Source organism: Sceloporus occidentalis, unplaced genomic scaffold (assembly GCF_023333645.1).
Source record: "Sceloporus occidentalis isolate IW3139 unplaced genomic scaffold, rSceOcc1.0.p SCAF_1, whole genome shotgun sequence".
NCBI lineage: Eukaryota > Metazoa > Chordata > Lepidosauria > Squamata > Phrynosomatidae > Sceloporus > Sceloporus occidentalis.
Window position 1 is genome coordinate 308,021,507 of NW_028316981.1, and position 16,243 is coordinate 308,037,749.

At 41.7% G+C, this 16,243-nt stretch overlaps 1 protein-coding gene across 2 annotated transcripts in view; it reads right to left on the reverse strand.

The window, feature by feature from the left end:
• Nucleotides 1-16,243, reverse strand: part of KATNAL2 (katanin catalytic subunit A1 like 2) — a 42,675-nt gene that overhangs the window by 26,010 nt on the left and 422 nt on the right. For both annotated transcript variants that reach the window (XM_089497648.1, XM_089497640.1), the window contains exons 2-4: nucleotides 5,300-5,370; nucleotides 4,314-4,480; nucleotides 1,983-2,019 (exon numbers count right to left, since the gene is read on the reverse strand). In XM_089497648.1, the coding sequence (XP_089353774.1) occupies nucleotides 1,983-2,019; nucleotides 4,314-4,480; nucleotides 5,300-5,370 (275 nt within the window). The remainder of the gene's footprint in view (nucleotides 1-1,982; nucleotides 2,020-4,313; nucleotides 4,481-5,299; nucleotides 5,371-16,243) is intronic.

The following is a 16,243-nucleotide window of genomic DNA, read 5'->3' on the forward strand; positions in this document are numbered from 1 at the left end:
GCCCTTGAGCACAGTTTAAAGTGTTTTAACCTCAAAGTCCTATACAACCTTGGACCAGGTTACCTGAATCATCTTCTCCTATGCTGTTTTTGTGGGCCTTTAAGTCATTTCTGACTTATGGTGGCCCTAAGATGAACCTATCATGGGGTTTTCTTGGCCAGTTTCTTCAGAGGGGGGTCGCCGTTGCCATCTTCTGAGGCTGAAAAAGTGTTACTTTCCCAAAGTCACCCAATGGGTTTCCATGGCTAAATGTGGATTCAAACCCTGATCTCAAAATACATTTACACAAATAGTAAAATCAGATATCCAGATGTCCCACTGAATGACTACCAGGCAAAAGGTCTTTTTGATAGTGACACCCCACTTAAGGGACAGCCTTCTGAAAGAGATTATTCAAGAGCCATTCCTATTTCATTTATCAGCACCAGGTGAAGACCACCCTATGCTCATAGCCTTTTGAATAACTTGTGCTGTCTCGGCCTCTCATTTTTAAAACCTGTGTTTTAATTTTGGCGCTGCTCTTAATTTTGTTTCTCCTTTTTTAAAGGATCCTTTTGCTTTGTGTTCATCTTTTTAAAATCTAAATTGCTTTTGTTTTCATTTATAGCACACTACTAAAAGAACTTTATGACATGGGGAAGCATATCACAGATGAAGAAAACAAAGTAATGCAGAAGAAAGTAGGTGTTGTTGAAGAGTACAGAACACATCATGTTACAGTACAAAATCCAACCTCTGCACTGGAATTGCTGTTAATGTTCCAAGGTAGAAGAGCACAGTACCTCAGCTCACTTGGGCCTGTTACAGACTGCCAAAATAAAGCTGCTTCAGGTCTCTTTGGAGGTATGCTGTTTAAATGATGCATGCACCCTAAGAATCCAGAAGCTGCACCAAAGCTGCACTCCAGTGCTTAGGAATGGAGTGTGGCTTTGGTGTGACCTCTGAACTCTTAGGACCCCATGCATCATTTAAATAGCATACCTCCAAAGAGATCCGAAGCAGCTTTATTTTGGCAGTCTGTAACAGGCCATAGTGATCTGGCAAGTTCCAGGTTCAAATGTCAGCTGTGTACAATGATCTACATCCAACTGTAAACTTAGTTAGAGTAGACCCTTTGAATCAATGAGACTTCATTAAATCTACACTTATGTAAATCTCAAAGATTAATAAACTCTACTGTAGTTTGGACTAAAAGCCAATTTAGGCCTACTACAACATAACTATAGGCAATATAAATATATGAGGCAGTCATAAGCACATTCAAATTCTTGGACCCTGTAGTTTGGTATCATCTACATTGACAGGCTGTGTATCTCAATAGTCCCAAGCAGGAGATTTTTCCATCACCTGTCATCTGATTCTATAATCTTATGATAGCTGGGATGGAATCTGGAGATCTTCCGCATAAACAACAGAGCTATGTTTCTCCCCATTATAATTTCAGGCCTAAATTTCCATCAATAGGAAGATATTACACTGCCCTACTAGTGATGAGCAGGGCACACTTTCTCAGCCTCATAGGATGGGAATGGCAAACCCACTCTGAACAAATTTGCCAAGAAAACACTGTGATAGGTTCACCTTAGGGTTTCCATAAGTGGAAAAGTCTTAAAGGCACACAACAACAACCAATGATGGACACTGTGATACACAATGAGCTAATGTACTGAGGTGCTCTGAATACTACAAATACTTTTAATTCTTTCGCATCTTTAACATCACAGGACACCCAATACCAAGTTACCAACATCTCTCTGCTCATGTTCCAACAAATTAACTCTCCTAGAAATTTCTTGTCAATTACTTTCATCCCGTTACCACAATCTGACACGATCCTCACTTCCCATAGTGCTTTACATGTTACATGCATAATCTTGTCTGCCTTAAAACTGGGGAGGAAGTGTTAAAAAACATAAGAATATATGTTTTAAATCTACAAGAGTCTAAACTATTGTTGTCCACACAGCTGCCATTTCTCTTACCTTTTTGATCTTCCTCCACTTCTCGACTTATTATCTGCTGTGTGGGGGGAAAATATGAGTGTGAACTTACTCTTCCTTTCAGTAAATATATCAAACTGAAGGCCATAATCTAATACAGGCATATTTCAATTAACAAAGCCTCTGACACTGAAGCTCCTTTTTACAAAGTGTTCTTAAACCTGCCTAGTTGCCCCCTCTCAGTCTTAAATCTACCTTGACTTTTTTTTTTTTTTTTAAAAATAGCATCAGTATTGAGATGATGGTGAAGGGGTGCTAGAGAAACACAGACTTTCATTATCAGGTTGCAACAGGGTGTCTGCAGTTAATAATGCAATGAAGCTTACACCGAGAAAAATGGATGATGTGCTCCAGGAAAGGTAAACAGTAGCTGTCTCCAGAACTGCTGAGCATGCATGAACAGTAAGCCAGAGAAAAAAGGAGAAAGCAGACAGACCTGCCTCATCAGCTACCCCAAGCATATCCAAAAAAATGTGTAAGTTTTGTCACAAAACATGAGAATCATAAGAAAACTGGAGGCTGGTGAGAACAAAAGACACCCTTGGATGCATTTTCAAAGAAGCCTTCCAGGGCTCTCTAGAAGGTTCAAAGGTTTCCCTTTACTTATGTGAGGCCTACCTGACCTTTTTCATTTTAAATATTGATATTTCTAGTTTTTAATAAAACACTTTCTAATACACTTTAAACTTCTCATATGTGTGTGTGTGTGTGTGTGTGTGTGGTGTAAAAATCTACCCCTATTCTTTCTGTCTTGTTTATGCTTCGGGTACCAAATTTTCTCTTAAAGAAATCATGCCCAGGAACTTTCTTAACTGACTTTTACTGTACAGTATTAGGTGTGCTTTAGTTCACTTAGGACTGCGATGTAGCATTTGCTCCCCCTTAGATCATTCTCCTGTGCACTACATGGTTTATATCGGGCAAACACATTATAGGGCCCAGACTGTATACAATACTCTGGAATACAATCTACTGGAAAATACTCATTTGTTCAAGACACACTGAAGGTCAGCTGGAGGAATGTGTGATGGTACATCTGCAAAGCTTTATTTCAGTGTGGTTTGCACAAAACATCCATAGACCATACGGCATACCCATTAATTTCATTCCTAGGTATGTTATTAACTGCTAAGACCCAGCCTTTCTCCCAATCCTGTGCTATAGATGAAATCTTTGATTAAACTCTACTCATATAATTAATTGCTCCTGAACATGGTCAGGGATGTATTTCCAGATGTGCGGACTAGTGTACATCTAGCTGAAAAGAAAGCAATGTAGATGGAGGACATCAGCATTCAAATGTGCCTCCAGTTTCATAGAATCATAGAGCTGGAAGAGACCACAAGGGCCATCCAGTCCAACCCCTGCCATGCAGGAAATCTCAATCAAAGCATCCCCAACAGATGGCTATCCAGCCTCTGTTTAAAGACCTCCAAGGAAGGAGTCTCCACTACACTCCGAGGGAGTGTGTTCCACTGTCGAACAGCCCTTACTGTCAGGAAGTTCTTCCTAATGTTGAGGTGGAATCTCTTTTCCTGGAGCTTGCATCCATTGTTCCGGGTCCTGTTCTCTGGAGCAGCAGAAAACAAGCTTGCTCCCTCCTCAATATGACATCCTTTCAAATATTTAAACAGGGCTATCATATCACCTCTTAACCTTCTCTTCTCCAGGCTAAACATCCCCAGCTCCCTGAGTCGTTCCTCATAGGGCAAGCTTTCCAGACCTTTCACCATTTTAGTCGCCCTCCTCTGGACACGCTCCAATTTCTCAATGTCCTTTTTGAATTGTGGTGTCCAGAACTGGACACAATATTCCAGGTGGGGCCTGACCAATTCAGAATACAGTGGCACTATTACTTCTCTTGATCTAGACACTATACTTTTATTGATGCTGCCTAAAATTGCATTGGCCTTTTTAGCTGCCGCATCACACTGTTGACTCATGTTCAACTTATGGTATATTTGGACTCCCAGATCCCTTTCACATGTAGTTTCATTCAGCCAGGTGTCCCCCATCCTATATCTATGCATTTTATTTTTCTGCCCTAAGTGCAGTACCTTACATTTCTCCGTGTGAGTTTCGACTCACAACATCTAATCCAGCAAGTGATATGCATGCAAAATAGAAAGTGCTCAGTTATATTGATCAGAATATATTAGACAGTGTTTAAGAACACTGAATGCCACACTCACACACTGTTGGGGCAAAAAGGCCCAAAACAAAACAAAAAAACATATAAATACTAGTTGCAGTAATAAAAATCCTAATTTAATAGTGACACAAATACATTATTCCTGGAACAGAAGCACCTACTGGTATCTAAGGCTTTTTTGATAATTTTTGGATACTTCTGGAATTTGACATAGTAGTAACTTTCATATTCCATCAAAATAGTTTCGAGATCAACGTTGTCGCAAACCTCATACCGCCGCAAGCCCAGTTTTGTTTCTTGTTCCAATGCATTCACGGTATCAACATATCTGGGAATTATAAATTCAGAGATTCCTGTTTTATTATTAACACTTGATTGTTATTTAAAAATTGTATTAAAAAATGCAAGAGGAGAATGCTTGATGGCAAAATAATAGAGGACCAGAATCATTAGAACAGAACCATTAGAACACAACATTTTGCAAAAGCAACTACTTTAGCACAAGCCTAACAACTTTCTGATTGACTTTTGTGACTTTTTAATTTCTTCTCTCTCTCTCTCCCAGTCACTGACTTTTCTATGTTTCTACTGTTGCATAAACCAAATGGTATTCTTTTGTGACACAGGGCCATTTTGAAGGGCTGTTACTCATGTAAGGACTACAGCCATCATATGATAGCTCAGTCATTTAACATTTTAATTACTTGCAACATGATGAACCTTTGCAAGCTACATCTTGAAGCAGTAGCATCTTCCATGTGCCAGAATCCACCCCCCCCCCCAAACACACACACATAGTGGAAAACTGTCATCTGAAAAGTGAGGCTTATAATTAACCAGTTTTCAGTAGAGAATAGAATAACCCTCACATGAGTAGAAGAGCTTTACAAATAAATATTCTCTCATTAGATCAGAAAGGAACAAGACTGAAACCTCAGCTACTCTTATGCAGAAGAAAGCACCACTGAATTCAATGGGACCCACTGCTTGATAGACCCACATTTGGTAACCTCTGACTGTGGGACAGAGGACTGATGTAATAGATGAGCAGGCAAGCAAGCAATTGTTGGTGGCTGGATCTATGATAAAATAGTCCTTTTTTCCTGAAGCAAAACAACAACAACAACAACAACAACAATATACGTACCCTTCCTCAGTTAAATAATGCAAAATCAGAATAAGGAGATTTTTTCGACGGGCTTCTGCTCGCATCTCTTCCTGTGGGGGGAAAAAAGTGAGTTACAAAATATTTTCCATTTCTATAAATCAAACACCCCTGAATAGAGATTATAAGCAATGGAAACAGACTCCTGGTGTGCAGATGAAGGTGTGTTTGCACACTTATGGGACTCTGCAAAGTAACAATTAGGTAGATGGAGTTGTACCGCATTTGCTGATCAGTAGCCTACATGTGCATTTGTACTCACATTTCCTTTGTGTGTAACTGGGGACAGTCTAGAGTTTTTGCAAAACACAGACGTCTACATACTTCTACTCCTAGAGAAATTGGAACTGTACAAGATATCAACAGAACACCTGATCGTTTCCTTTCAATCAGGACAGAAGTTTGAAATGTAGGGCATGGTGGAGTCTCCTTCCTTAGAGGTCTTCAAACAGAGGCTGGATGGACATCTGTCGGGCATGCTTTGATTTAGATTTCCTGCATGGCAGGGGGTTGGACTGGATGGCCCTTGTGGGCTCTTCCAACTCTACGATTCTATGATTCTATGTCCTGGAAAAGGAAGATGTCTAGTCACTCTGCTTCTATGTAATTTTATACCCAGCTCCAAAAAGGATACAAACTATGATAAAAATCCACACACACAGATGGTACCGGTTAAATAATATTATATACATTGACGTCATTCAGTGCTTATGCACATGCAGCTCCCACTTAAATTACTGTGTTTACATAATGGTCAGGCCAGGCAGGTTGCAGTCCTAAACACTTACCTGGGAGTAAGTCCAAGCAAACTCAATGGAGCTTTCTGAGTAACTATGCCTACATTGTATGTAGGATGACAGTGACTAGCATCTTCATGAAGCACGTGTCATCCTTTATGTGACAGGGGAAAACACAAGTCCCTGAATCTTTTTCTATAAAATTGGAGAGCCATCTAGTGGCTCATTGGAGAAAGCTATTTTTCATTTGGGCATAGTTTTTTTTTTTTTTTTGGGGGGGGGGGGGAGTGTTTCTCTATAGGGGTCCCAGCTCTTAGGTCCAAAACACATTGCAGAAATAATCCAGTTTGAGACCGTTTTAACTGCCTTAGCTCAATGCTAGGGACACCTGAGAATTGTAGTTTATTGTGGCACCAGAGGTCTCTGACAGAGAAGGTTAAATGTCTCAAAAAATTACAAATCCCAGAATTTCCTAGCACTGAGCCAGGGCAGTTAAAGCATTATCAAACTGGATTATTTCTGCAGTGTGTTTTGGACTTTAGAGTCTCTTTCCCAGTCCTCCCAGTCCTCAGGGTGAAAGGGAAGAAAAAATAAAATAATAAAATTTTTATTTATATACCGCCCTTCCAACAGATCAGGGCGGTTAACAACACATTAAAACAATACAATAAAAGCATCAGTACAATACAAATTCAATAAAAACAGAAAAGCCCCGAGTTAGCCAATCCCCTTGCCAGTGAAGAGGAGGGAGGTCCGTTGGACTTTAATCGGGGAATGCAACTCTAAAAAGGAAGGTCTTTAACTCCCTCCTGAATTGGGCCAGGGAGGTGGCCAAGCGGAGCTCTATGGGCAGCGTATTCCAAAGGGCCGGGGCGGCGATGGAAAATGTCTTCCTAGTGGTGGAGACAAGCCTAGCCCCGGGGGCCCTAAGTAGTTGCTGCCCAGATGTTCTGAGGGTGCGGGACGGAATGTATGGGGAGAGGCGGTCCTTCAGGTATCCTGGGCCCAAGCCATTTAGGGCTTTATAGGTCATCACCAACACCTTATATTGCGCCCGGAAGCGAATCGGCAGCCAATGCAGATCTTTTAACACCGGTGTAATGTGGCTGGCCCTGGAGGTACCAGTGACCAGCCTGGCTGCCATGTTTTGTACCATTTGTAGCTTCCGGGTTTGGTATAAGGGTTGCCCCATGTAGAGTGCGTTGCAGAAATCCAGTCTCGAGGTTACCAGAGCATGTACCACAGTTTCAAGGTCCCTCTGGGCCAGGTATGGACGCAGCTGGCGAATAAGCCGAAGCTGATGACAGGTGTTCTTGACCGTCGCATTCACCTGAGCAGTCAGGTGAAGGGACGAGTCAAGAAGCACCCCCAGACTGCGCACGGAGTCCTTCACAGGGAGCGTGACCCCGTTCAGGACAGGTGGAACCACCGCCATTCCTGGACCAGGGGAACCTATCACAAGTACCTCCGTTTTCTCTGGATTCAGCTTGAGTCGGTTTTCCCTCATCCAGCCCATTACTGACTCCAGACAGGCCACGAGAGGAGAGACGCCATCCTCAGTCACTGCATCAGTCGGAGACATAGAGAAGATTATTTGGGTGTCATCAGCGTACTGATAACCCCGCGCCCCATGTCTCCGGATGATCTCTCCCAGCGGTTTCATGTAAATGTTAAATAGCATGGGAGACAAAATGGCTCCTTGAGGGACCCCAGTTTTAAGGGCCCTCTCATCGGAGCACACGTCTCCCAGCTGCACCATCTGGGACCTCCCAGAGAGGTAGGACCGGAACCACTGGAGTGCAGTGCCCCTGATTCCCACCTCTGCCAGGCGCCCCAGAAGGATACCATGGTCTCAGGGTGAGAATGCTGACTTGAAAAGGTGTACGTAAGAGAGAAAAGTAATAGACGTGGCATTTTTAAAATCTGGATGGCATATTCTCTGCAACTGTAATTCATACTTACAGTGTGCCCTTGACTTATGTGGGGATCTGTTCTGGACTCCCCCCCCCCCGCATAAGCCAAATAGCGCATATGCTTGAGCCCTATTCAAGTGAATGGGGCTCGTGCATGCAGCGGTGCGGCTGCACAGGTGCGCCATGGGCACATGCCCCATTCATTCAAATGGGATGCGCTGAACCTTGCCCCCCACGCGGCTTTGCACACAAGCTCAAAGCTGCGTATAGCGTACCCGCGTATAACACGGGTGCACTGTATTTATTACTTATTTATTTACTGTATTTATACCCCACTCTTCAGCCAGAAAGGCTCTCAGAGCAGCTTACAGATAGTTAGACATTTTCCTGCTCTCAGGCTTACAATCTAATAAGACATGACACACAAGGAGAAGGGAATGGCAGTGGGGAAAGGGAATAAGTAGCATTTCTTCTCTCCCGCCGAAGACTGGACCATGGTAGATAGACTGGAGGGAGGGCCCTTCTTACTCTAGGCTAGGCCTGATGGAACTGGCCGGCTTAATACATTCAGGGATGTAGCTATGGGAAGGATTAAGTGCACTGCTTCCAAATAAAAATTCTGCCTCCTAATTATTTTTTCCTTCCATCTCCAAATGTCTAGCATTGTACTAATTTAAAGTCAGCCTTGGGGTGGTGGAGCGCCCCATCACCTCCACCACCCCAAGAAAGAGGTCTGCTTGCTGCCTGCTGCTCTGCATTTCTCCTGATGGACTGCTGCCTGCTCCAGTCCAGTCACTTGTGCCCCCTGCAGAACCAGCCCTCAGGTACTCAACCAGTTACTGGCTAATAAACCAGAGGACCACCCTTTGCAAGGGGATAAAACCTGGCCTCGGTTTAGTCATCTTTGCTTCCAGGGAGAGTTCAGGCTTGATCTGCTCTAGGATCCATCCATGGGACTTTTTAGCAGTCCCCTGTATTCTCAGAACTCTTCTCCAGCACCACATCGCAAATGATTTGAGTTGATTGCTTTCCTATCCACTTTCTTCCCTGCTCCGCTTTCACAACCATACATAGAAATAGGAAATACGATGGCATGGACAACCCTAACTTTGGTATTTCATGATTTATCTTTACAGTCCAGGATCTTCTCTAGCTCCTTCATATCTGCCCCTCCAAGTCCAAGTCTTCATTTAGTTCAACCCCCTGCAATTGGGTGTGAAAACCTAATAAATTACATACCCTTTAAGAAGGCTACCCAGTCCAATTCTGAACAAATTATTGCTCTGGGCTTTCCAGATGCTACCCACATCAACACACACAGCAGGATCCTTTGACCTCTGTGTATCGTGTGTGTGTGTGTGTGTGTGTGTGTGTGAGTGAGAGAGAGAGAGAGAGAGAAACTTGGAGGACTGTCCGGAGAGGAGGAAATTTTGGTTTGGACAGCCTAGCAGCAAGTGCCTCAAGTTTCGATTTAATTCTGTTTCACTTGGTCCCTTTTGTCTGATTCTCATCTTTTTCTTTCCAAATCTGCATCTCTATTGGCCCTTCTTTTCTGCAAAGCATCCCTACATTGTCGAGACAGATCCACTCAGAATAAATCATGCAGATCAGCAAAAGCCATACTGACTTGCATAGGTTCTTTATTCTGAGCATAGTATATATTTAGATATTTTTCAAAAAGACTAATTAAAAAAAAAAAGACCAGAGTTAATGCAGGCCTACAAACCTGTCAAAGACATTGCAAGTATTTCCTACAGAAGTGGTAGATCTTATATATGTCTGAAAGAACAGAAGCACTTTAAAAAGCAAAACATTACTTAAAATTCAGTTTAGGTTTATAGTGATTTACATTTGCTTCTTTAATTGGTATGTAGAATGCCACTCGCTTTACAGCCATTGGTATTTCAATAGATGGTTAAGTGTTTAAAGTTTAATAAGCTCCCATTCCTAGAAGAAAAAAAATGGGTGTAATTAAATTTTCAATTACTATAAGGGGTTTTTGGTCCATACAATTAATAAAAGCTTAAGGCACTTAAACAGGAGCTAGTTTTAAATGCTAGAAGTACTTCCCTAATTAGCTTCAATGCATACAGAGCACATTATTCATTTCTTAAAATGCCACACATTGTTTTTGTTGCAGCTGCCGAAAGATGAATTAGTGTGCAATCAAAGTTTAATATTACAATCAGATAATTCCTCAAGGTTCTCCCTCCCGCTCTTGAAAGGTGCTGATGTTGCTCTGTTTATTTTAATAGATATGAAGCAAGGATTATCAGATCAGTTTTGTTCTGCATTTATCACCATCTTTGGTCAATTTGGTGCACCCTTCCATCTTCAAAAGGGCACATGGGTCCTATTAAATATCTCATTACTAGTCCAAATGAAAGAGGGCTGAATGCATGTGTTTCAGTTGTACAACACAACACAGCAAACCTTTATCTGCTGGGGTTTTACCCTGTGGATATCAAAATCCGTGGATGCTCAAGTTTCATTATATAGAGTAGCATAGTAAAATGCTGTCCCTAATATAAAGTGGCAAGAATCAAGGTTTGCTTTTTGGAATTTATATCATTTGTGAATATTTTCAAGCTGTGGATGGTTGAATCTGTAGATATGGATATGACACGCTAATTTGTGAAGCGTTCCATATTTTTATTTTAAGGTTTGTATTTGTAACATTTTAATTCATAACTGTTTTAACTTTAAAATGGTTTAATTGTTTCATAAATATTATATTTATACATTTTAATCTTGTACTGTTTTTAAACTGTATATTTTTAACTCTGCTGTTTGCCTCCTTGAGTCCCTATATTGGGAGAAAGACAGGATATAAGAAAATAATAATGATAATGATAATAATAATAATAATAATAATATGGAGGGCCAATTGTGCTACTATTTTCTATCAGTATGTCTACCAACTTTTTATTCAAGTAAGCAACACCTCTTTGTAAACAACAACAAAATTTAAAGGCCCATGGTTGTGACGGTTTATATCCCAAAGACATATTAATTTGCATTCTCTTTTGCTTTTTTCCCCATCATGTTACAAATAATGGTTAAAATAAATAGGCTGGTTTATATGGATGATTGTGTATACTCATATAAAGACCTGGAGAACTGACAGCATTACTTTGTGTGTCGCCTAGTTATCATGGACAGGGCCAACCTATACATGACATTTTACTGCCTGAGACAAATATATGATGGTGCTCCCTGTTAAATCCACACCCCTAAACTGATTGGACTGGGAACTCAATCTTACTGTATCATTAGTAAGAGGTTAATGTCCTCCATCACACCTAAGGCAGCAGGTGAGCTGAGTATAAGGACAGATTATGCGGCATTCACATTGTTGTCTTCCAGGAGAGGGAACAGACAGAAAATTCAGGCACAGAAAGAAACAACTAGAAGACTGTCACTAGGTCAATAGTGTGATGCAGTGACCAAAAAACAGCAATAATGCAATTCTAGGTGGCATCAAGAGGAGCAGTGTCTAGATTAAGAGAAGTAATGGTTCTGCCTTACTCAGACCTCATCTGGAATAGTATGTCTAGTTCTGCACGCCACAATCTGAGGATATTGAAAAGCTCCAACATGTTCAGAGAAGGGCAATCAAGATGATGAAAGGTCTGGAAGTCAAGCCTTATGAGGTACAACTTTGGGAGCTTGGTACATTTAGCTTGGTGAAAAGAGGACCAAGAGATGACATGATACCCATCTTTAAATATCTGAAATCATGTAGAAGATGGAGGAAACTTGTTTTCTGCTACTCAACAGTGAGTGAGTAGAAATCACTCAGAAATGAGATTCCACCTAAACATTAGGAAGAACTTCTTTATCATATGAACTGTTCAACAGTGGAATAGGACTTCCTGGGACAGTGGTGGGGTCTCTTTCTTTCGAGTGGGACGAGTATTTTTCAGGAGTGCTGTGATTGTGTACTCCTGCATGGAAGAGAACTGGACTAAGTGGCCCTTGCGGCTTCTTCCAACTTTATCATTCTTGACTGCTACCCACCCAAAGCATCTGCTGCTTGGGGCAGTTGCCTTACTCTCTTCATGAAATGTCAGCTGAATGTAGACAGTGATCAATGCGTGTCATGTAAATGTGATCAGAGATATTTCATGTACCACACTGTGTATATACAGTGCCTTGTAGAAGTACAGTGGTCCCTCCACAGTTGCAGCTTTGACTTTTGCGGCTCTAATTATTCACAGATTTAATTAATATATTCTCTCTAGGAATCTCAAGATACTCCAGCTTGACTCCATGGCCAACATTTGCAGAAATCACACTGGAGGACCTAGATTCCTAGGCGCTTGTAGGTCCTCCAGCACAGTTTTATGGTCAACTTGTGGCAGGTGTTGATCATAGAGTTGCATTGGAGGACCTACAAATGCCTAGAGAAGTGTTCTCTCGGGTAAAGAAATGGTGCGTTTTTTCTTTTTGCAGTTTTCCCACTTTCATGGGAGTCTTGTGTTTCTAACTGCAGTGAATGTGGAGGGCCCACTGTATTCATCCCATTCTTTTGACATCTCCAGAATTTGTGGAGAAACTGGAATCAAAACAGATTTAATTGACATTTTTGTTACCACTTGATGTACAAGAGACACCACTGTGAATGTGCAATGCATTTTTATTGTGGCACAAACATTAAGTAAATCAAAACAAACCGGCACTTGTCAGTTGCATACACATTTAACCCCTTTGCTGTGTATGTGCTGAAATACTGTACATATTCATATACGTCTAGAAATTTTAGTCAAAAATTGACCCAAAATAACTCCGAATCAACTTATCCACTTCCATTCCCTTCTCCTTTTGTGTCTTGTCTTTTTAGATTATAAGCCTGAGGGCAGGGAAATGTCTAAGTTAAAATAATGTAAGCTTCTCTGATAGTCTTTTGGCTCAAGAGCGGGATATAAATACTATAAATAAATAAATAAATAAATAAATAAATGTAAGCACTGCACTTCAACTCTTATTTAAAAAGGAACCATCTCCTGGTGAAAGGCAAGAGCGTAATCTGATCCTCCTCTGCATTCTCCTCCATCTTTAGTATGAGTAAAAGCAGTTATGCCTCCTGGAATTTTATAAGTTATTTGACATAGTTTTCCTATGTTTTATCCTTTACACCCTTTGTTACATGCCATTAAATTTTACCCTTGACTTATCCACGAGTCATATTAAAATCCATTATTTTGGCCCCTCAATTTATATATGTGGTTGATTTATAGTTGAGTATATATGGGTAAGCGCTGGGAGAACCCACTGCCTAGAGAAGTCACAAAAGTAGTTGAATGGAATCCACTTATGTGTAATTCCAGTGTCCACAATCTCAGAATAAAGACCTCTGATTAGACTATATCTACACAGTCAGCATCGTGAAGACAAAGGCACTATCAAGGCAAGTATGCATTTAAGTTGGGCAGAAGCACCAGAATTTGGGTTGGCCTGTTTGAGAAATCCCACATGCTAAAAACCTCAAGATTGCTGTTAAATCCATGATTACAGAATGGAAATAATACTATTCAACTGTGACTCTGCTTAGAGTCTCTGCTTACAGAAGGCTGTCCACCAAAACTCAGTGACCAGTTACTGGGTTAAGTTACTGTATATTCTGGCGTATAAGACTACTTTTTAACCCAGGAAAATCTCAAAAGCTGGGGGTCGTCTTATAGGGCAGGTGCTGAAACTTCTGAGCCAGAATGGGGAATCTGCGATCGCCACAAATGGTGAGGGGAGCTCAAAAATGTCCGCAGCCACATCCCCTCCATAGGCGACGATCATATGAAAGCAGCTACCGCTCTGATAGTCTTGGAGACTGAGAGGGCTGCGCAGACAGGGAGAGCTGACCAATCCAAGCAGGCTTTGCATACAACAAGCTTTCCTGCTAAGTACCTGCATGTCATAAGCATTTGAATTAAAATTACCATATTGAAATCAAATCTGTTTTTTTTAATTTTTATTTGGTGTGCATTGGAAGAGAGGTAGTCTTATGCGGCGAGTATATCCCAAACTCTATATTTTAACTGGAAAAATTGAGGGTCGTCTTATACGCTGGAAAATACGGTATGTAGGGCATTAGTCAGAGACTAATCCAAACCACATTTCAGAAATAATCCAGTTTGAGGCCGCTTTAACTGCCCTGGCTCAATGTTAGGGAATTCTGGGAACTGTAGTTTTGTGAGACATTGAGCTTTCTCTATGAGAGAGCTCTAGTGACACAAGAAACTACAGTTCCCAGGGTTCCCTAGCACTGAGCCAGGGCAGTTAAAGCGGACTCAAACTGGATTATTTCTATAGTGTGTTTTGGACCACAAACAACCAATAATTAAAGATAGTAGGGATTTCTAAACCACAGGCCTCTGCCTGCCAAGAAGAGCCCTCCCCCCGACCGCCATCTTGAGGGGAGAGAAGCAGAGTCATGATGTGTTATGTATTGTTAATCTGATATTGGAAACGCTTTGATCGTCCAGGGAAAAGCGGTATACAAATAAAGCTTATTATTATTATTATTATTCTGAGTAAACAAGCATAAAGGGCCTCTTCCAATGTGATGATTCTATACCAGACTGGCCCTCACTTGCCAAATAGCATAATTAAAACCTTTAAATAAATTGAAAGAAATCAAAAAATCAAAAAGTTTTGGCTCGAAGTTCACAAATGTATTCAAGAAATATTTGTAATACAATTTCCGTTAACTCCCGAACTGTACTTATGAAATATGACTTCTTTCTTGGCTGAAAAGTTGGAAAAACCCTTCTGGAGAATCATACTTTATTTGGTCACTGCTGCAAGGACATTATTAGCAAAAAACTGGAAACTGGAATATATCCCAAGAATAGAGGACTGGCTGCAAAAAGTAATAGAGTATAAGGATATGGATATCTGACTGCATTAATCAAGAATGAAGCAAAGAAAAACAGAGAAACAGAATGGGCTCCAGTAATTAAATACTGGATTGAATATATGGAATAATTTATGGGTCGCAAAGAGAAAAAGAAAGAAAAAGAGGAAAGGGAGGGGGAAGAAAAGAAAAGAAAAGAGTATATATAAGTTTGATGTATTGGATCATATATTGTGTTCAGTAATTGCATTTTGTATTTTGTAAATTTATAAATGCTATGTATTGGGAAAACAATATGTAATACATACATGGGTTGTGAATGTAAATAACTACGTTAAAATCAAATAAAAAATATCACAAAAAACATATTGAAAGACGCCTGAGGAGTAAAGGTTTAGACAGACTTCCTTTGTAGAGAATCATAGAACTGGAAAAGATTACAAGTGCCTGGAGAAGAGGAGGTTAAGAGGAGATATGATAGCCCTGTTTAAATACTTGAAGGGATGTCATGTTGAGGAGGGAGCAAGCTTGTTTTCTGCTGCTCCAGAGAATAGGACCCGGAGCAATGGATTCAGATGACAGGAAAAGAGATCCCACCTCAACATTAGGAGGAAGTTCCTGAGAGTAAGGGCTGTTCGACAGTGGAACGCACTCCTTCCTCTGAGTGCAGTGGAGTCTCCTTCCTTGGAGGCTGTCTTTAAGCAGAGGCTGGATGGCCATCTGCTTGGGACGCTCTGACTGAGATTTCCTGCCCGGCAGAATGGGGCTGGGCTGGATCAGGGCCATTCTTGGGGTCTCTCCCAACTCTATGATTCTCAGTGCAAGAGGCGCAAAGGAGGGCCTGGGATGAGGCCCAAGCAGAAGCCACCTCCCCGGCTGGTTTCTTCTCCCTGACCGAGAAGGCTGCCCTTCTGACCGCATTCCAGTGTCCTTGGGCCACATGGCGCCATCTGTGAAATGGTGGGTGTCCATTGCGGGAGGCAGTCTTGCTGAGGGCCTGAAGGGAAAGGGGCTGGGAAGAAACCTAGCCCCACCGACGCGCCTGAGCAAGTGGACTGAAGCCTCGCGCCCAAAGGGATCCCGGCTGCTGGCGCTTCTTCCCCGTTTGGCCCCTGATTAGCATCTTCACCGAAGCTTTAAAGGCACCGTTTTAAATTAAAGGTCCAGCAACCGAACGTGACCTCATGGCTGCGCAGAGAGTTTGGCACGGCTTCCGCTGCCACAGACTCCTGGGATCTGTAGTTTTACCAGGTCTTTAGCCTCCTCTGGGGGCATCTACGCTGCAGGAATAATGCGGTTTGTCGGCGCTTTAGCTGCGCTGGCTCCTCCATCGACACAGAATCCTGGGACCTGTAGTTTCCTGAGGCAGCAGCACACTTTGGCAGAAGGCCTTGTAAAACTACAAATCCCAGGGCTCCACAGG